Source organism: Chionomys nivalis, chromosome 24, assembly GCF_950005125.1.
Source record: "Chionomys nivalis chromosome 24, mChiNiv1.1, whole genome shotgun sequence".
Taxonomy (NCBI): domain Eukaryota; kingdom Metazoa; phylum Chordata; class Mammalia; order Rodentia; family Cricetidae; genus Chionomys; species Chionomys nivalis.
The window spans coordinates 1,540,316-1,562,140 of NC_080109.1; the positions used below are offsets into that span (position 1 = coordinate 1,540,316).

Consider the following 21,825-nt stretch of genomic DNA (forward strand, 5'->3'; position numbering starts at 1 on the left):
ACAGCACGGGAACACCATCTGGGAAGCTCCACATAGACACAAGCCAGGAGCCACAACTGTGTTCCGGGGACTGAAGCCATACTCTTAACCCAACCACAGGCTGGTTGCACCCAGGCCCCTCACCTGTCACTGCCTGTCCTAGGCTTTTGAGTCAGGATAGAGAGGAAAGGCCTATTTAGGAGAAATGCCAGGGAAGGAGTCATGTCCCTACAGAGAAGGGAACTGTTATGAAGGCCATTCTTGCAGGAAGTGACGAATCCAGCAGGGGAGATGTACAGAGAACGGAAGCACCAAGAGAGACTTCAGTCACGTGACAGTGTCAGTGCAGGTACAATGTAACATTCCTACATCTGAAGAGTCACTTGATAGTGTCAGTGCATGGTACAATGTAACATTTCCTACATCTGAAGAGCTCTGGTGCCTTCTCTCTAAGGCCCACTCCAGCACACACAAAGGAGGTTGGTTGAATGGCACTCTGAGTGTGCTGGACCTCATCTGGGTGGTGCTACCAGCAGCTTTATCTGGACAGCGCTCAGGAGACAAGGCTCTATCCATAACGAAGCTGCAAATATCTGCCATCGTTCCGAGCTGTGGCTTGGCCAGCAGTTGGGACACAGCCTGGGCCTCCTTGGACTATATGCAAGTTAGCTGTAATGCTGATATTTCTGGAGTCTGATGTGTCCCAGTTGGCCCTGTCCTTAGTGAGGAGAAGAGGTCATGGGACTGCCACCTGCCACTTCAATACACAGACCTGGCTCCTGAAAGGACCGCAGGGTGCTTTTGTCCACAGTGGCCGGGAGGTTGTGCATTATGGCATACAATCTTCAGGCTTCTATTTCTGAAAAAATAGGGCTGCTTCCCAGTGGACAGCTCTTCCGGCCCTGGCCCCAGAATGCCGAGGGACGAAGGCTGTGAGCTCGGAAGTCCCACTGGAGCACCAGGGAGGAGGATGCCGTGACTCGGGAAAAGGACAGAACTAATTGGCGACAATGTCAGCAAGAGGCAGGCGGAGACAGAGGGATTAATAACAAATGCCAACACAAAGGAGGACGGGATGAGTCTTCTTTTATCACCAGTTAGCCATGCCGTTAACCTGACACACGCAGCCTCACCCAGTATAAGCAATAAGATCAGAGAGTTTGTGTTCTGCCACACAGTTTCTAAAGCCTAAAGTACGCTTTGTTGAACTTTTCTTCTAATGCATTAAAATGAATTACAACACAATTTTTCTTTTTATCTATTTAAAAAACATAAAATAAGATGCAAAAAGATGTCTAACATAATTAGTCATTAGAGAAATCCATCTCTAGTGAGATACACTTCACATTCAGAAATGTGACTAGTGAGGACCACGTGTGGTGGTGCCTTTAACTCTGGCATTCAGGGGCGGAGGCAGGGGACCTCTGTGAGCTGGAGGACTGTAGCGTCTGTACAGTGAGTTACAATCACACAGGAGCACCTACTGCTGTTCCTAACTGCACCCTACAAACTTGCTCTCAACTCTCAAGGACACTTCTTTTTGTAGCAGACAGAGATCACTGCAGAAAACCACCTCTGGTCAAGATACGAACCTAGCTAATTTGGGGGTGTTCGGCCCCTACGGACACATCTACAACACAACCCTCATACCGACGGCACAGGGACCAAAATGTCTGCTGTAAAACTGGATCTCCTAGAAATGATAGGGGAACCCCACCCATGGACCCCAACAGTGTGGCTGTGCAAACAAGATCATAACAACACGAATACACATGCTATAGCGGAAGGGGAATCACACAGGTCCCTACAGACAACTAGACTTCAGCTGTCACAGGGATGGGCCCCTAACTGGTTAGCCAATACCAAGTCAGCCCTGAAAACATAACACAAGCAGCTACTTTAAGGGACTCATCAGGGCTTGGTTGGTTTACTTTTTGGTACGTGTTCATACACACACGTTCAGGCTTACATCACCATGAATGGCTACTTAAATCCTTTATAATCAATAAACACAATATTCATTATTTCTGCTGAGAAAAATCAATGGTTTTCTTACAAACGGAAAGCACAGAGCAGAAAATACAAAATAAATTCCCAAGGCCCTGACCCGTGAGGGCGATTCCCCCAGCGGCACAAACTAAACACTGCGGATCAGGTTTTATTTTACGGTCTCACAGAAGTCAGGCTCACCCACTCCTTTAGACATGCTGGAAGTTGATAAAACGCAAACATGTCTCTATCTGTAGCTAAAGCAGCTGTCAGCATCTTCCCATCCTTTGTTTCTCTCCCACTGGAACTATCGCACTCGAAGTTTTTTCTACTTTCATTTCAAATGCTACGATTCGTCTCTCTTATGTGTACACATATTCTTTGCCCCGAGCCATCTACTCTTCCCACGACTGCTGAGCCTTGTCATAAACATTTGTAGTCCTCTGACATCTACGAAAGGCAAAGAAAGCCATTCCTGGGTGTCAGGTCCCGTAGCTGACAGCCTCACATGAGGCGGCTCACAGAACCTCCTTCAGTTCCTGTCCCCAGTTTCACAGCAGAGAGCTTGGGGGACGCTCAGTGGTGTCTCATAATTAACCAAAACCAGCCGCTTCCCCAAGCCTCACTTTGTAACCTGCCACTACTGTCGGACTGTATAAATACTAAATGCAAAGACACCATTAAAATAACATTAGGGTCTGGCTGAAGCACTGACAGCTGCGCGCCTCTGAAGTCGAGATGAGGCGGCCTTGGGTGTTCTTTATCTTTCTGGGTACTATTTGTAGACTTCTGAATTTGAGGAATCACGCACCCACCTAGTCTTGTTAGTGGAGGTGGTTAGGGAGGCGGCCCCTTTACACGATGCTCTTTTTCCCCATATCTCCACACCGAGGTGCACAGGTAAAATAGCATCTCCCAAGCATGTAGCAGACTGACCCCAGCTCCTGACTGAGGACCAACTCCAGAAGGACAGCTCTGTGACAGAAACAGAGGCAGCCTTGGAACTGCCATGAAGACAGGAGAGGAGCAGGTGGACTGGAGCCAAGCTGGGGCTGCCTGGCCATGACACTGGGGAGGCTACACGGTCAGCCAACATTTGAGGTAAACACTCAGGGAAAAGACAGACAATAGCTAGTTCTCCCAATAAGCTAAAAACAGAAGCAAAACCCCTCTGCTGACTCTGCACTGTGCTGGCTTCCTCCCTGTGCCAAATGAAATCTTCCCATATTCAAACTCGTGGGCACTTATACTTCAGTCATGAGATTCACTTAGTGATGCCATTTGGGTTTTACAGAAAATATTAGCTGGGATTGTGGGGCGATGGGCGTCTTCCGGGAATGTGCACATACCTGTTTAGCTGCTGCTGAGGAAACCGCTTTACTGTCCAGCAGGTCCAGGAGTTCGGCCAGCGCACCAGGTGTGACAGGACTAGCGGCCCCAAGGAGAGAGGAAAAGTCAACGTCTTACATCAGCAGCACCCGCACACCCAGAATTCAAACTCTCACTCTTGTGTGTTCAATCAGCCACACCCAAGGATGAAAGTAATAGGCTAACTGGCTCTATTGTTCCGTATTTCAGAAGCATGAGCTTTTATACTGTGTGCTTTCTAAAATCCTCTATTTTACCACCCAACAATAACAGCCATTTGATGGCATTTATAGCAAAAGACAACTGCTCAACCGATTAGTTCAAAAAGGAGGTGGCTACGAAATTCACGAACCACAAAGAAAAGTGGCAAAAAAAATCCAGTAATATTTTTGACTGAAAGATCAAGCTGAAAATAACTTTAAACAAAAGAGCTAACAAAACCACTTTCCTGGGTGCTTTTACGCAAATATAAATTCCTTTTCACTGTAAGGGAAATGTGGTGTCTATAACATGGGATGTCTACACGCATTGCCCGTGTGTATCTGCAGATTCTTACTGGTGTTCCTGACAGACGGGTCTAGAAATGCACAATTTCTCCACTTACATCAGGTGACGATTGGAAGATGCATGACAGAAATTTCGGGGAAAATAAACACAGTAGGTGTTGCTAACTCACACTCAGAAGACTGAGGGTACGCACTCAGACTGCTGAGAAGATGGGGTTATGACCACATCTTTACAAATACACAGTAACTAGGATAATGAAATGACTGTCTGGGGTCATCACGGGACTAGCTAAGATGGGAGCGGTTCGTAAACAGCACAGAAGTCTGTCTGTCAGTGTAAAAGGACCCTGAAGCACTAGAGCACTTGGAAACACTTCTGCAGAAGTCTTGGTTCCTGTCACTCACTATTCATTTTTTTAAAAAACTTTCATGTAACAAGCAGGGAACTAAAGTTTATCCCCAGTGCCAATTCCCATGACCTCCAAACCAGTAGTGATCAAGATCACCACGTTCTAACTGAAGGCCCTTACTTAGCGTTGTTCGTTCAGTCTTGGGAGGCCCATCTTCCTTAAACTACGATTTATCCCTAAGTACACGGGGTTCTCTGGCAGACAGGGTGGGGGCAGGGACTGAGCAGAATGGTAACTGTCAGTGACCCAGACTGCCCCCCCAGCCACCAGGGTGAAACGCACGGAGTCGGGAGTCTGTCAAAGCAGCATCTCCTTTAATTGTGTCAGGCTCAGACAGGGGGTGGGAAGCCTGGGATGGGTTGAGGCGGAACAAGGAACATGTATATATAATATATATATATATATATATATATATATATATATATATATATATATATATATAATATTCTGCCATGTTAGCGGTGGCTGGGCAGAGGGGGCGTAGGTGGGGTAGCGAGAGACAGGTCTCCAAACTCGATCTAGGCTTAGGAAGTTACAATAGGCCTCACCAAACTCAAGTTAGGTTTAGAAAGTTACACTGGGCCTCATGAGGCCCAACAAAACTATGGACAAAAGATAATTCCAAGTGGAAGCCGGGTTTGGAGACTATCTGGTGGTAATAAATTCACACTCAGAAGACCAAGAACTGTCTTGACTAAAAGCCTCAGAGGCAGAAGACTGCAAAGTAAACAACAGCCTTTTCGGACCTCCCTTCTTTACTGGCAAGAAATAGTTTGTTTTCAAAATATAGGTTGCTTGGATGTCCTACAATCCATAAAATACAATCCCTATTTATCTTAGAGTGTAGACCATGTACAGAGTCCAAAATAAGCACTGAGATTGCGCTAGGTTGTTAGAACATGAAAGGAGGTCACCATAAGTCAATGACTGTCACGGTCCATCTGACCTGCTGCTCCAGAATGCATAGGGAGAGCGGCTGATAGGGACAGAATGCATAGGAGAGCGGCTGATAGGGACAGAATGCATAGGAAATTGGAGATCCAAGTGCCACAGAGCTTATATTTAGTGCTATATTTAGTGAGTTCCTGCCTTGCTGTTCCTGGTACCTTTTTGCTGTGTCCTCACAAGAATTAAAGGGTAAGTCCTCTAAGATATTTCTAAGACATTAGTGCTAGAAAAGCACTAATCTTTTTCCCCTCCTTTTTCTTTTAAAAAATGTTTTATTAAGTTTTTTTTTTTTTCATTTTACATACCAACCAGAGTTCCCCCTCCCTCCTCTCCTTCCACTTCCCCCACCTTCCCACATCCACTCCTCAGGAAAGGTAAGGCTCCCATGGGGAGTCAACAAAGTCTGGTATATCAAGTTTAGGCAGGACCAAACCCCTCCTTCCTTGTACCTAGGCTGAGCAAGGAATCCCCCCATAGGGAATGGGCTCCAAAAAGCCAGTTCTTACACTAGGGATCAGGCCTGGCCCACTGTCAGTGGCCCCCACAGACTGCGCAAGTCACAGAACTGTCTTCGACATTCAGGGGGCCTAGTTCAGTCCTATGCAGGTTCACCAGCTGTCAGTCCAGGGTCAATGAGCGCCCACTAGCTCAGTGTCTGTCTCTGTGGGTTTCCCCATCATAATCTTGACCCCTTTGCTTATATAATCCCTCCTCTCTCTCTTCAACTGGACCCTGGAAGCTTGGCCCAGGAAAAGCACTAAACTTATTCCTCAAAGTTCAACATCCAAGACTCCATTTCCTAGGATTATAATATACGACTTTGGAGCACACACAAAAGTTCATACCATGATGCTATAAAAGATGTGGGGTAGAGAGGGATAAAGAGCATTAGATCACACAAGAAGGATGTATTTTGCCTTACAGAAATTTCATCACATGACCTTAATTGATTAGTTTGGTTAGAAATTTCTTCTATAGATTTCTTGACTGACTTAACAGCAGATGAATTTCTCGGTTACATTGTTGTTCTCACAATGCATTGATACAGTAGACCAGTAATTCCTGTATCCTGAAACTGCCCACAACTCCGTCAACTGGCACACTGCACATACAGCTGCTCTTCAACACACTATCCCACGGATACTAAAGTCATGTCCTTTGTACATGGCGATACAATCATCTAGAGCCTGTGTACACCTTCCCCATGCCTCAGATAATTTCTTGATTACCTACTTAATATGATATGGCCAATATGCAAACAGTTGTAAACTGTGTTGTTTAGGAAATACTGATAAGCAATGAGTCTGTACATGCTCACTGCTGCTGTAATTTCTCAGAGGTGTTTCCTATCTGTAGTTGGCTGAACCCCAGATATGGAAAAGCTGCCTGCGAATCGCAGCTACGCCAGGGCTGAACTTGTGAGACCACGACAAAGATCAGTACCTGTCAGCCACAGAGCCTGCTAATTTGCTGCTGTCAGGTCATCTTGGATTCTGGACAGCGAATGTGTCCATGAAAGGAGACTCTTGCTGTATATACTCTCGGCAGTTCTTAGGGAACCTGGGAAGGGGTGGAATGGGATCTGCAAGTCTTGCAATCTCTTTCAGTCCCTTGCAGTTCTTTTAGGATCACAGCTCCATTTCCAGCTCCAAGAGCAGACACCCTGACACGATACTCTGCCCCACAAAATGGCAGCCCATCCAGTCTTACACTTACCTTAACCCCCATGTCCCTCTTCTCCTCAGCTAAAGCAAGATCAAAAGGACCCTGGACGATGCAGAGGCCTGGACCTCCAGGTGGCACATGATGTTCATTGATTCCTTTGCTCTCTTATTTTCTGGGGCCCTACGTGGTGCCCCCGCTCCTAGCTACTCTCCAGGGTCTCAGAGGCAGGACAAGCCCTTAGCTATTTCCTAGGAACGTCAGCTGAGAGGTGCAGTGTTTCCCGGGTGCTCTCCTCCTCTTCCCACTGTATCTAACCGCTCCTCGCCAGCCCTGCAAACAGCACTTTCCCCAAATCTTCCCGGGATTCTCAGCTCCCTTGTCAGGCAGCTTTAATCTTGCCCCTTGTACCTGCTCAAACCTTCCCTACTGGGAAACATCCCAAGTGACCCTGCAGCTACTTGTTCTGATTGGCTTGGTAACTTTTGCAAGTAAATAACTGGTTGAATGAATAAATCTATGTTTGCTACCATTGGCCCTGTGAGCACATGTATTGGGATCACACATGTAATTACATGTTGGTATTAGGATGGTGGAAACTTCGGGGAGTCACGAGGGTGGGTACCAGAGTGGGATTAGAAATCCTATGAGAAGAGACCAGAGAACCTTCTCTTCTTTCCCCAACACCCCACCATGTGAGGATACAGCAGACTGATGGCCGCCCTGAAGTCCAGCAAGGGAACAAATCAGCTGGAACCTGGCTTTGCTTATTTTTCTCCAATGTAGAATTGTGAGTAATCAATGTCTATTTAAGGGGCTTATCTTGGATACTTTGCCATAACTGCCCAAGCTATTAACACACGCCATATTCCTCCAGTATGAAGTAGCCCTGAGACCCACAGTTTGGCCCGAAATCCTTCGGGTGGCTTCTGGTCATCTCTCCAGTCTGTCACCTACCTACCTCAGTACCCTGGAGCCTTTGGGTTTCCTGAGCTCCCGTGGCTGGCTGCTGGTCTGATCACAGAACTTCTAGGTGTTTCAACTCCACACCCTCACCCACCCAGCAAACCCAAAGTTCTTCAGGGCTTGGCTCTGAGGATTTCCCTGCACCCCACATAGGCTCCAGTTCTGTGCTTCCCAGGCCACACGCATGCCTCTGGCGTAGCAGGATCAGACTGTAAAGAGGTGGGTGGTTTCTTGGGGGCCTGTATGGGCCACAAGTGAGCCCATTCCTTGTCTTGTTCATCCTCCAGCTGCTAAGCCCTAGCACAGTACCACAGACTGTGCACTTCCAGAGATTTGAGCACAGGATGAATTTTCAGATGGGCTGGAGAATATTTTTAGAATGTGGAACACAAAGGGGCTGTTTGTTGTCTTGTTAGGGGACCCTAAGGGAGAACAGGCAGAGTAAAGAATTCACCCTGCCCTATTTCAACTGCCTCTGGACACAGAGTTCATGATGCAGAAAGAAAGAAATCCCCAGATCTCACTCACCTCTCACTGACTGCAAGATTCTGTTGCTTTAAATAGTACAGGAAAGTGTTCAGGACCCAGTTAGTCACCTTTTTTGGCTCTGCCCTAGTTTCTTTTATCACATTTTGGAAGAACTCCAGGAGGCCAACTTCATTCTGTTAAAAAAAAATACACATATATACGTGTGTGTATGTGTGTGTGCGCATAAGTAGTACATACATATAGAGACAGATGCGTACGTCTCCTCCCCAAACTGAAGGAAGGCAGTTGGAAACCACTGCCTCTACTGCCACTCTGAATCTATACAGTATTTTCCCCAAAGCAATATATATATTCCTAGTACTATATAAACTAGTACCTACATGGATCTGAGGACTGTGAAATCCACTGTCCTCCTCCACACTTGCCTCTGCCTGCCTCTGGTACCCTTTCTCTCTTCTGTCCTGTCCCCTCCTAGACGTCCTGGTGTCCACTGGCAAAAAGGTAACAAGTGGAGCATAACCACATGTATTCTTCATGTTGTCCCGGGAGGCAGGCAATGGTGCTGGAATGTTCCAAACCAAGCAAGGAGATGTATACACGTGACCCAGGGAAACTAGCTCCACAGTGGGCAGAGGAAGCCTCTGGCTTCCAGGCCTCCTGTGCCAAGCTGGTACGGTGGTCTTACCTCTCCCCTGCTCCAGGAGATATTTAGCTAGGTTGGCTCAATGAGAAGACTTGTTTCATGGGCTTTATTGTCCCCGTCCCCCTCCCCCCACCCCCCGGACGGCAGCATGAGTTAGGGCCACATTGATCCCATTCATTCTGTTAAGTACAGCCAAAACCATGTTGTTCTAGTCACGGAAGTCTTGGTAAGAGTCAGTGGATGGCACCAGGGTCTCTTGCCAGCAGGTGTCTACTATAAATCACATGTGAACACTCATCCTTTTTCCTGCCACATTCGCCTTTAAGTATTAGGGACCGCCAGAATTATGAGAGCAAGTAGTCAGGACACTTTGTACTACTCATCAACTCAGAGTGACAGGGCTAGCCCTAGTGTTTCTATAAGAAAAATAAAAACATGTTCTATTTTTAGTAAAGGATTAAATCTCCAAATGCAGATGGCATATTTTAAAGGTTTATTTTAAGTTGTGTGTGTGTGTGTGTGTGTGTGTATGTATATTGTGTGTGTGTACGCAAGGAAGTCAGAGATGATGTATTTATTCCCTGGAGCCGGAGTTACATAGATGGCTGTTGCAAACTGAGTTGTGGGAAGTGACCTCCGGTCTTCTGCAAGAGCAGAATGCACTTTTAACCACTGAGCCATCTCTCTGGTCCCCAGACAGTATATTTTTGAGCAGCATATTTTCCTTACCCACTAAATCCAAATTAGACATTATCCTCAAAATATTCTTCTTATGTTCACTCTGCAGCTAAACCTCCAACCTTTCCACCTTTCTTAGAATCCTTCATTAAGCAAAAGAACATTCTAGAAAAATAAGATACTAAGAAGAAACAAGACATACTAACAAAAAATACACTCAAACTTCAGCTACTGTACAAGTTTTAGTATGTACACGGGCACATTGCTGCTAAGGTAGAAATTCCATAATAAAAAGTACCTACATGGCTTTTCAGATAAATTCCCTGATGACAAGCCTACTGAATAATCCCACAATCATTGCTTGCATTTCCTTGTGAGCTATCACTATTATTCTGCTCATGTAGCCCACACTGCCTACAGAAAAATTTAAAGAGGAAGTGTTGCTTAACTTCTGGAAAGTCTTCAAACTTCTCCACACTGGGAAGGCAGGATTCCTTTCGTTCTCATGCAGACAGGCTGGCCCGCCAGGAGTCAGCTGCCAGGAGGAGACCTTTCTGCCTTGTGAGGAAAGCTCTACAAAACCCACCTAGGAATAATGCACTCAGGCTTGCAGGCTTGGTGGAGTGACTGGGTGTGGTGAACACCCTCCACCCTTCGGTGGTTCTATTGGCTTGCGGGCTGACTGGGTGTGGTGAACACCCTCCACCCTTCGGTGGTTCTATTGGCTTGGTGGAGTGACCGGGTGTGGTGAACACCCTCCACCCTTCGGTGGTTCTATACTGGATTGATAGCACTGTGAGCCAGTTTTCCGTTTGTCTTCTCCCGCCAGTGTCAGGAAGCCTCTCTGCGCTGGACTCTACCTCACAGGGGACACAGGGCTTCACTGCACAACTTAAAGAGGACGTGAAACCTGCAGTGCACCAGAGTCAGCTACAAAGAGTGCGGCTGCAGGAGGCGGCGGCTGCTGCTGCCTGAAGAATGACTGATCACTTAGCACTGCCTGCCCTGCTCCTTAAAACAGCAGTCCACTTCCCAACACACACACACACACACACACACACACACACACACACACACACACACTCTCACACTCACACCTGCTGCTTTTCACAGTTTTCTTAGTCCCACAAGATTGGCAAATGCTAATAAGCTTGGCACAAATCTCTGAAGTCTCTGATGAACATGGCAGCTCAGCCATCTGGTTTTGTCAGGAAAACAGTGGACTGGTAATTCTCTTACACAAAAATCATACTGAGAGCAGTATAACAAGGTTACTGCATTAGGCCTTTAATATCTTCCCCAAACAACGTAACTCAGCCACACAGCAAGTCCAGTCTCCTGGTGGATGTGACGCCAACTGTTCCTTCAGGGATGGCTGAAGCAGCAAGGAACACAGATCCTGCCTTGTGTCTTACGCCAGGCAGCCATACAGTTCCTTGACTGCAAACATCTTTGCCACATTTTAATTTCATTTCGCAAAGCCTTCAATTACACACAGAGTCAATGTCAGGTCAGCTGCTTAGGCACTAGCAGGAACCCTCAATTACTGATGAATTTGCCAGATAACCAATGCTGATGAGTGGGAAAGCAGAGGGGTAACCCTGCCCTCACTGCTGCTCTGGGAAGAAGCCTCAGTCTGCCCTTGCACTGGGATCTGCGAGCAACCTGCTCCTACACCGTCTCTTGTACTCTCCCTTCAGCCATGACAAAACACTAGAAGACCATCCATGTAAAACAGGGTGGGGACTAATCTCTCAACTCCATGTCTTGCTCTAAGTCATATATCCAGTGACCCTGATTCTGGTCCAGAAACGAGGCTAGACTGTATTTATAGTAGAACGAAACTCGATACAGACAGCTGCCCAGTGGTACTCAGGAAAAGAAGCCCAGGAGACACTAGCTGAGGAGCACCTGTTTACGTGACAGAGAGTGTCCTTGGCTGCCTTTTGGGACCTCGGATTAGCAATTCAGGCTGGTCAAAGGCTCTCAAGAGTATTTACTAAATATGGGATTTGTGCTTCAGTTCATCAAGACCACGGGGGATATTGAGACCTCAGGCAGTGCTAACCCCTATGGTTTTTCTTAAACACACATACCCACGATGCTTAACTTACAAATTAGATGCAGCAAGCAACTAACAACAAACAGAACAGCCATAACATACTGTGACAGAAGTCTTTTTTAACTTTTTTATTTCTAGGATTTCCCACTTGCCATATATGTTTGGAGCACAGCTGACTGTCACTCAAACCTTGAGAACATGGATTAGGCGGGACACAGATAACTGCATATGGCTGCTACTGCTAAGGACAGTAATGCACGTGCCCTCAGGTTCATGCTTCCTGCTGTGGGATGTTTGTACACTGTGTGAAGATGGACCGCTGCGACTGGTTTAGCAGAAGGCTGAACGGCCAAGAGCTAGGCAGGAGAGGACAGGCAGGACTTCTGGGCAGAGACACGACTCTGGGAAGAAGAAAGGCAGAGTCTACAGACTTGGAGGAAGGAAATGGGCAGAATGTAGATTAATGTCTAAGAGGTAGCCGAGTCAAGCCTAGCAAAAGATCAAACTTTCACAATTAATAGTAAGTCCCCCTGTCATTACTTGCAGGCTGGCGCTCCTGGTGAAAAGGTACCACTACACTTCCAACAGGCCCGTGAGCCCGTGGGCACAGGACCGGGGCCTTGCAGATGGAGGCGCTGAGGCACTTCTGAGCATGAGGTCACCCAGCCAGGCAGCAGCAGAGCGCTGTGGGTGGGAGTGCAGGGCGGGCGCTCCAGCTCTGCAGGGTAGAGGCATGTCTGCTGCCTTTCTGGGGACTGAAAATGAACACCTACCAATGCACGCACAATGGAAGCCTCAGCTAAGAACAGATGTTCCCAGAATTTCTATTATTTTATGTCTGCCAGCTGCTCAGTGGTTCCCGACATTAAAAATGTCACAGATGCCCCAAAGTAGAAGAAGGAAGCAGCGAGTTTACTATCTGCCTAGCAAAGGTATGCCCAAGACGCGGGGCACGACACACCGATCCCCAGATCAGGAAGGAAGACAGTGGCACACACACCATCCATCCCACCCTGGACTCCAGAGGACAACGCAGAAATCCCATGTGCTCTCTTCTGCAACACCTCCTTTCCCTCAGCTATAGAAGTGATGAGGTGCTCACCAAGGCCCTGACCTACACTGTTTTTAAGAACTCCATTTTCTTTCATCAGTTTGGATACTAAGCACACTCAACCACTGCCCTCAATCCTCTACCAGAGGGAAGTCAGGGGTGGATTTGTGGGCCTAGCTGACAGCAGCCAGTCGGCTACTCAGAAGACCCTGCCAGTGCTACATGAGCAGTAAAGTTTCTTCCACTGTGCAGAGTTCAAAGCCGACTTTGACCCCTGGTGACAAGGGTGTGAGGAGCAGAACTCTGAACATCTGTGCAGATGTTTAAGGGACATATCACCTGCAATTCTGAGACTCTGTAATTTATACTAGTGGATCTGGTCATTCTTTCAAACTGAGAAAAACAAAACTCAAATCCAACAACTCTGTAAATCATGGTGTTATGAGAATAACACCAAATGCTAGTGTTCGGGGTGGAGATGAAGTAAAATGGGCCATAATAGCAATACTTTTAGGCTAGAAAGTAGAAACTGCATGGTAAGATGAGGGACTGGAACGTTCAGGTGGTAGAGGCTCAGGTCTGTGATGTGAACATGCTTGTTTATGGGCGACAATTGTCAGTGAAAGCTCCTGCGAGTACAAAATTACACACGAGGCTTCTCCAGGGGGACAATAAGCAACCCGGCAGTGTGAGGCTGGCCTAGGAAACAGGGCTCTCTCTGGAGAGACAGACGGAAGCCGAGAGCCCTGGACCACTGCTCCAGCTGTTGCACATCAGCGCCATGAGCCCCGGGTGTGCCCATCAGCTCTTCTGAGGCCGACCAATAACTGCAGCTTTGCCTTCTCTTCTGGTCCTCACAAGTCCTACCCAGGGCTGCTCCTAAAACCTGAGCGAAACTCTCAACCACGGCACCTGTGCTGTGCTCCCAGCAAGTCTGGAAGCACACATATCCTAAGCAGAACCCAGCAGCAGCTCTGCGCAGAGGGCCTTTAACTAACTTTAACTAACGTAAAACTCACTGTGGCTCTTGGAGATGAATTCACTCTAAGACAGAATTTGTGGGAAATCAGTTTGGGAACACACATCTCCCTTGAATAATCAAAAAAAACAATGAAGGTCTTAAGAGTCGACAGCGAGTGGCAGCAGGTACTGCATCTGCAGGAGCAGGCCCACAAAGCCAGTTCTGCTGCAGGCGCATTCCAGCTCGTCCAATGCAGAGAACCTGCTTTGCTCAGAAGCTCTGTTCTGGGGTAAGGCAACACGGAGCAGCCTAGATACACATCACCTCCAAGCTGTGCTCGCCTGAAGCCTGAAATACAATCTCTTATTTGTCCCTCAAAGTATATTATGCCACCACCAGGAAATAAAGGATCACAATTGAGTCCTAGGCCTCTGAGGGCCCCAAACACTAGGACGCCCCCTTCCTGCACCTTTTCCCCAGCAGACAAAGGTCAAATGCCTTGGAGCCCATAACATTCTTCCTTGAAGCCCCTTTGCCACATGTGTCGGAAAGGAATGAAGCTGTGCTTTTGCAGAAGATCTGCCTACTCTAAATTACCAGAAGAAAAGTTTGGTGATTTTTTTTCCTCCAGAGCATGGAGTAATTGTAAAGTACCCTTAAGCTGGCAAGTCAGGATGCAACTTAGAAAATGAACAATAAAATCAATTTTAAAAACTGTGTAGAGGCCGGGCGGTGGTGGCGCACGCCTTTAATCCCAGCACTTGGGAGGCAGAGGCAGGCGGATCTCTGTGAGTTCGAGACCAGCCTGGTCTACAGAGCTAGTTCCAGGACAGGCTCCAAAACCACAGAGAAACCCTGTCTCGAAAAACCAAAAAAAAAAAAAAAAAACAAAAAAAAAAACAAAGAACTGTGTAGAGCTGAAATATGGTGAGCTACTGAGCTGACCAAATGGGTTTTCTTCAGCAGTAGTTAAAAGATGACGACTTTACACCATGAGAGCCTGGACAGTCTAAAGCCAGCACTGTGGTTCCAGATTCGATTTCAAACTATTAGCTTTAGAGCAGTACTACATATGGGACGTACAGAAATTTGTCATGGGGACAGTTTTATGGGCAATTCATCCAGAAAGCAAACCAGGCCCTTTCTAGCTTACAAAAAACCTAAAGAAAAAGCTTCAAAAACAGTTCATTTTTAACAGTTCATTTTCAATTAACTGATACTTTGTTTCTCTGTCCTTGGGAGACACCTTAACCTTTTCTATGAAGTCAGAATCAAAGGATTATTACTTGATGGAGAAGAACCGGCTAGAGAAAGGAAGCTGTCCAGTAAGATACAAGTCTTGAGAGGCTGGATACAAAGCCCGACACACACAAATGGCAGCACGGGTTACTGACTGGGTAAGTGGGGGTGACGTCATATTTGTCTACAGACTCATGGAGGCCAGATTGGACTTTTATAAACTCCTGCTCTGCACGGTTCCCACTGCACCATGTTTACATGCCGCCTGACACCAACACTCTTTTCCCTGGAAGCATACTCTGAAGTTCCCTTGACTCTTCAGAATTTTTGGATTCAGTGAGATTATGCTATGCCATCCCCTCCTCTGGGGGAGCTCTGCCTGTGTCGGATGTGGATGGGACCACTCAAGTGTGGAGTCTGTACAAAGGGACAGGATACCAGCAGGTGCTGCAGCCCTCACAAGACCCTGGCCCAGGGCTGCGGCACCTGCCGCTCCTCTACTGCAGCTCTGTGTGGTGAGTCATCTCTCTGTCTGTTTACATGCACAGCCAGCTGCATGAGAGCTCGCAGCACGTCCTGACCGGGTGCCAGGAGTGAACCAGGCTCCATGACACAGGGTCTCAGACCAAAGGACCTAGCAGAAAGTTTAAGATACAACATAAACAAAGATGCAGAAGACAGCTCATGTTACCTCTCTGACCTAATTTTTCTAAAATTAGCATGACTGATGCTGTTTATTTTCTATTGCAGCTGACTGATTTTCACAAAATTTAGTAGACAACATTTATGTTTATTTCTGGCATCTTTAAAACCAACAAGATTGGCTTAAAGCTTTCAATGAACATGTACTTTCTGATTGAAGTTCATAAAAACAACTCTGGGACTGTATTAAGCATCAAGTTTTAGCAAAAGTAAAAACTCAATTTCTTCCATTAATAAAACAAAGGCAATCAAAACCAATCATCAAAAAAAAAATAAAAAAAAAAATAAAAAAAAACCAATCATCATCTAAAAACATTATTTCCACGTGGTATGGCGGTACACTGTGTGTGAGAGCAGGTAGCAGAGCTTAGAAACATAAGCCTGGTCCAGCATGAGTGTAAAAGTTACTTTCCCCATATATGACAGACGAGCAGCTAGCCCTGCTGTGGGGGCTGTCTGAGCAGATGCGGTTAAGGAAGAGCATGCCGTAAGCAAATTGCCTTTAAACTAGAGAAATGGCTGCCATCCTTTGTGTCCCCAGAATAAGACAAGACTCTCAGGCTAGGAAATGATGTTCCCATGAAAATCAGCCCAGAACATTTTAGGGGGGAAAAAAAGCACCTGCGTATAACTCTACTAATTCTAGTGGGTCTTCAGGGTCTCTGGTTTCCATAGCCCTAATCCCTGGGTCTCAGCTTCACATTTCTACATTAATCTTTACAAATGAGATTAGAAAGTAAGCCAATTTGACTAGGATAGGGAAGAAGGTCAGCTAAATAACTTGGAGTCTTCAGTGGGTCAAGATTCGGATGTGGGTAGAGAAAATCAGGACAGTCTAGGAGAGAAAACCCAGACTCAGGATAATCTAATGAAACAAAGCTGGAACTAAGCGTCTGAGACCAAGTGACCTGAGACATGACATGACCGAAGCCATCACTTGCGTCTTCTCGCCAGAGATGCAGTGACACACACACAGCCCCACGGTTTTGCTGGGTTGTCAAAGGGAACTGTCAGGAACACTACTTCTCTAAGGATTTCACATGCAATACAATGGTATCCCATTCATTCAATCATCTGTCTGTCCAAGCAACGAAGCATACTATGTGCTTGGTAAGACAGCAAAAGCTAAGGTATATTAGCAAAAGTTCTGTAAATGTCAGAGATGATACTAACAAAACACAATTCAGTGTTTGCTGCACAGGAAAACGGCAAGATGAATTTAGAAGCGAGTTAAATTCTGAAGGTTTTATTTGTGGGGAGTGTGTGCATGCACTAATAATTAAATAAGAAGCCCAACGGCGCTGAGCTGGCGTGGAAGGCCCGAGAGCACCTCTACCACTGCCATTTATTTAATGAATACTCCTGGGCACTCTTTAAATTGAAAGATGGTTCATTAGATTTGTGCATCTGCCCTCCTCAGCAATCTGTTGTGTTTCTGATGAAGGCAGAAAAATATGAGCATATCATTTTCGGGAATGTTATGAGTGACTCAGCTTCCAGTGATTATGGAGTCATAAAGGGCTCAGGCTTCCTAATTTCGGGAAACAATTTGTCTGAATCATTCTCTGTTCCAATCTCGGATTCTTATTCATTCTGGAAATCTCAAGGACAGGCCCGTTCCTCTTTTTGTTTTATGAGTCACCTAATGCATTATCTTCCATCTACAAATATTATGTCTTAGAGGTACTAAGAAAGTTCCAACATCTTGTTCACCATCTCCTGTGGCTCCTACACTCTGCTCATCTACTGCAGTCTCCCAGGGAGCTGATCAGCCATAATGTCAGGAATAAATGTACACACTCTGAAGGGGTGAAAGGGTGAACGATTTTGTCCCCCACCCAATGCCAGCTATCCTGGAGAGTTAGTTTTCCCTAAACAGGTTCATGAACCATTCAAACAGATCCACCCACTTGCTACTGTCCTTAACAACACTCACTCAGGCCTGCTGGGTTTTGGCCTGGGAAAGACTAAGACACACAGAGCTTATTTCAGCAAAGTGAGGCAGACACATTTCAGCGGCCAAGTGGGACAACTCAGCCAGGAGTAGATTGCCTAGTGTACTATAAACCACTATACTGTGGTTATTAAATATATAAATATACATCACAGATATATTCTAATGTATATATGTATTCTGATACCCCATATACTTATTATTGGATCATTTAAAAAGCAAGAATCCAGTTTCTACAGGTTTTGTTGCTCTGGAAGATGACAGGAGTTCAAGGCCATCTAGATTACATGATGCCCTGTCTCAAAACCAACAAGCGGCTTCCCGGTTTCTCCTGCTGACAAGATGGTGACAACTTTGACAGAATGCCACCCCCGCTGAGGCTGCGTCACCTTACTGTTGCCATGACAAAGACATCCACAGAGTCTCCAGAGTCCTGAAAGGATGGAAAACCCCTAGGCTACCTCACAGGTATCAGATTCTCTGACGGCCAGGCATCCCCTAGCTTCCCAGGACAGAGATGTTCACTGGTTTGCAACATTTCATGCAGGATAAATGTGTTCTGGCTCTTGGGAACCTAACATCCTGTTATGGATCAACACTATTAAGACATCTAGAAACCTTGAACACTGCTTTTTTATTCATCCTGCAGACACACTCATCCCCACACTTGAGCTACCTTCTGAGTCTCCAGGCTCCTGTGGGCAGCAGGTGAGGGGGTCAATGTCAAACCCAATGGACACTTACCAGCAATGTGAAGCTGTGCTCTGGCAGCATCCCATACTGCTGGACAAGCCTCTCTCTGGTTGCACTGGGGAGCTCCGGGAGCATGTCCCGAAGCTGGTCAATATTGATCACCTGCTGAGAGTCTGCATCTGAAGGCAGCGATGTGGCGTCGTAGAGCACTAAGGGAGGCAGGTTGGGCTCTGGCATAAACCTAAACAAGGAGAACAGATGGATCTGATTTTGGATGTCTGATTAGAACCGCAAATCCAACAATGATGGGAGTGCTTCTGTGCTTAGGTACAAAGTCAGAATACTTGCAAAGGTTTCTGAATGTCCCAGTGAAAACCGGCACAGCAAACCCATTCTTCACCATGATGGCGTAAAGACGGGTGAAAGGGTAACCTGGAACCAAGCCACATTCTGGCTTATACTAGTGAGGCAAGTGTCGGCCTGGAAACTGAAGGACAAATGGGAACAATTTCCTTGTGAGGAAGACAGATGACTTCCCTACTTTAAATTTTCTATTTTTAGCAGTACTTATACAATGAATTAAGAGTTAAAGAGGAACAGAGGGCTCTTCCCCTCTTGAGAAGTAGAACAGAATGGATGTTGCCTAAGTGAACTGTGGAAGCCAGTGGGGAGGAAAGAGGGGTGAAGAGAGGAATCCTGGGACTCTATCAGAGTAGGAAACCTATGTAATGGTGAGTTCATGCCATAGACAAATGCCAGACCCACAGAATGGACAGCTGAGAGTGAATGAGGCCCAGTGTAAACTATGGCTCCAGTGACTAATAAGCAGCAATACTGGTTCACTGATGCAGCAAACCACACTGAGTGACCGGAGACTGGGGAGAAATACATGAGAACGTCACTTCCCATTCATCGCTGCTCTAAAAGACAGTCAGGTGTTAATAATCAGATGGACCTCAGTACTGCGTTCATCTTACAAAAGGAAAATACTCCTTTGTTCTGTTTCAGCACTGCTTTCCCTCTGCCCAGAGCCAAAGGACTTATGAAAGGCAGGGCAGGGTTTCATAAATGCAGGGAGGAACTAGATTAGAGGTGCAGGTAATTCCTCAATGCAGTACCAAGCGTCAGCTATGGGCTAGTCAGTCCTCTGAAAGCCAGGGCAAACTCAAGAGGGAGGCTTCTGGAGACTTGCTGGTGTCTAACTTGGGGGCTCTAGTAGAAGCCATTGGCTGAATTAAAAGGGAACAGTAACAGGGAGAATAAGGAAAGTACTGTGGGCAAGTGTGGACCTAGAAGAGCGTCATAGGAAAACGGCAGACAATGAAGGAGTGCGGCAGTGACGGTATACCAGGCTTCACAAAGGAACAACAGCTTGGTAATCTGCTAAACTATGAGAAAGAGTAAGAGGTTCCTTCTATCTTAAGTCTATTGTTATTAAGTGAAAGCCTTCTGATACATGACAGTCCCTCGGGTTTAAGAATGGAACCCAGAACCTCTTACATGACAGGTGCGTATCCTACGGATGAACTAGTGGAACCCAGAACCTCTTACATGATAGGTGCGTATTCTACGGATGAACTAGTGGAACCCAGAACCTCTTACATGACAGGTGCGTATTCTACGGATGAACTAGTGGAACCCAGAACCTCTTACATGACAGGTGCGTATTCTACGGATGAACTAGTGGAACCCAGAACCTCTTACATGATAGGTGCGTATCCTACAGATGAACTAGTGGCCCCTAATTTGCTTATCTTGGCAAAGAAGTAGAATCATCTGAGGTTTGAGGGAACCCTCCACTGACAGGCTGATCTCTTTTTCATATGCTTCTAAAGGATTTCAGTAGATTCCAGAATTACTAACAAATGAAAGCCTAGACCCTCCCTCACCTGCATCCTCTTAGTTAAACAACAGTATCGTTGTTACAGAAGTCTGTGAGCAGATCTCTCCCAGCAATTAAACAAGGAACTCTGCACCTACCAAATCAAGAAAATATCACTTCTCCTAGTTTACATGTGACATTGAATAAGAAATCTTGATCTCTATTATATAAAAACAAGTATATAACATTGAATAAGAAATTTTGTCACTATCCTATAAAAACAAGTATATCACATTGAATAAGAAATCTTGTTTCTATCATATAAACACAAGTAGTTCCCACATCCTCCAGCATCATCATGCTGACCTTCCAATGGATTTCAAATGCACTCCCAAATATCTGTCAGTACTGTGCATGAGGAATAATCACCTGTAGTCTTGTTTGCCTTCTTTGTCTCTCATTGGCACGGTGCACCTGCAACAGTCAGAAAGGCAGCACTAAGCCAACCCTGCATGCAACACTGGCTACACCACGCGCACAGAGGGGGCGCTCTATGGGCTGGAAGGCAAGCATTCACCACAAAGGCTGGGGTTAAAGGCCTGGTCCTATTAAGAAGAGGTAGAAACCTTAGAAGTGTCAGAAAGAGATGGCCCAATGGAAGGCCTTTGGGCCACTAGAATATGCCCTCAGAGGAGACGGAACGCTGGTCCCTCCTGATTTTGTTTCCTAGTGTGCTTACTTTCTTCATGCTTACCAAATACCTGGTAGAAACAACTCAGAAGGGAAAACACATACTTATTTAGTTTTTAGTTTCAAAAGTATTAGTCCATCATGGTGGAAAGGTATGGCAAAGCAAACAAAAAATGGAAATACAAGAACAGACAGAGTAAGATATATACCCAAGGACATGCGCCCAGAGCCCTAGTCTTCCTGCTACGCCCAGCCTCCTAGAAATGCCGTCATACGACTCCATGAGGGAATTCATCGTTCATCAGGCTGGGGTCTTAGGGTCTAATGGTCTCTGGAAACACATTAGACACACCCAATGCTTCAGTAATCTAGTCAAGCTAGCAATTCAGACTGGCGAGCACACTGGCAATGAGGTAAGGAGGTTAGCCCAACCATGTGCTTGAGACATGATGTGCCACCACAGGCCAAATCAATCAGTCTGAAACCTCTGAAGTCGTGAGCAAAATGAACATTTGTTATAGTAACAGCTGCTTGGCATAGGGTTTTCTCAGTTAATCACAGGCAAATTCGAGCTCTTCAGTTTTCCATGGGATTCTATGGAATGGGCCTCCTAACTCCGAGGGCTCTCCCATTTTACATAAACAAAGAAAATGCTTAGAAAGATCAATATATTGTGTCTGTGTAGACAGGGACTGAGCACACACACTCTATTGCCAACCCAACCTCAGCCAGCTTCTACACAACCTCTATAGACTTTTAAGCATTTTGTGGTACTTTACTTAAAGTACAAAATTTTAAAATTCAGACTGAGAGAAATTAGGGCCCAAGTTATCTAAACAACCACGGAAAGAGTATATGTGTTGGTTTGAATGAGAAATGTCCCCCAGGGGCTCTGGAATTTGAATACTTGGTCCCCGGCTGGCAGTGCTGTTTTGGGGGCGATGCAGTCTTGCTGGAGGAAGTCTGTCACTTGTGGTTCACAGCTCTGCCCCACTTCCAATTTGCTCTCTTCG

General features: G+C 46.1%; 1 protein-coding gene across 1 annotated transcript in view; it reads right to left on the bottom strand.

Annotated features, from left to right (window-relative positions):
- The window catches only part of Gatb (glutamyl-tRNA amidotransferase subunit B), a 64,294-nt gene that overhangs the window by 5,099 nt on the left and 37,370 nt on the right, over positions 1–21,825 (bottom strand). The window contains exons 8-11 of the mRNA XM_057757375.1: positions 20,552–20,596; positions 18,352–18,541; positions 8,357–8,490; positions 3,318–3,396 (exon numbers count right to left, since the gene is read on the bottom strand). Coding sequence (XP_057613358.1) covers positions 3,318–3,396; positions 8,357–8,490; positions 18,352–18,541; positions 20,552–20,596 — 448 coding nt within the window. The remainder of the gene's footprint in view (positions 1–3,317; positions 3,397–8,356; positions 8,491–18,351; positions 18,542–20,551; positions 20,597–21,825) is intronic.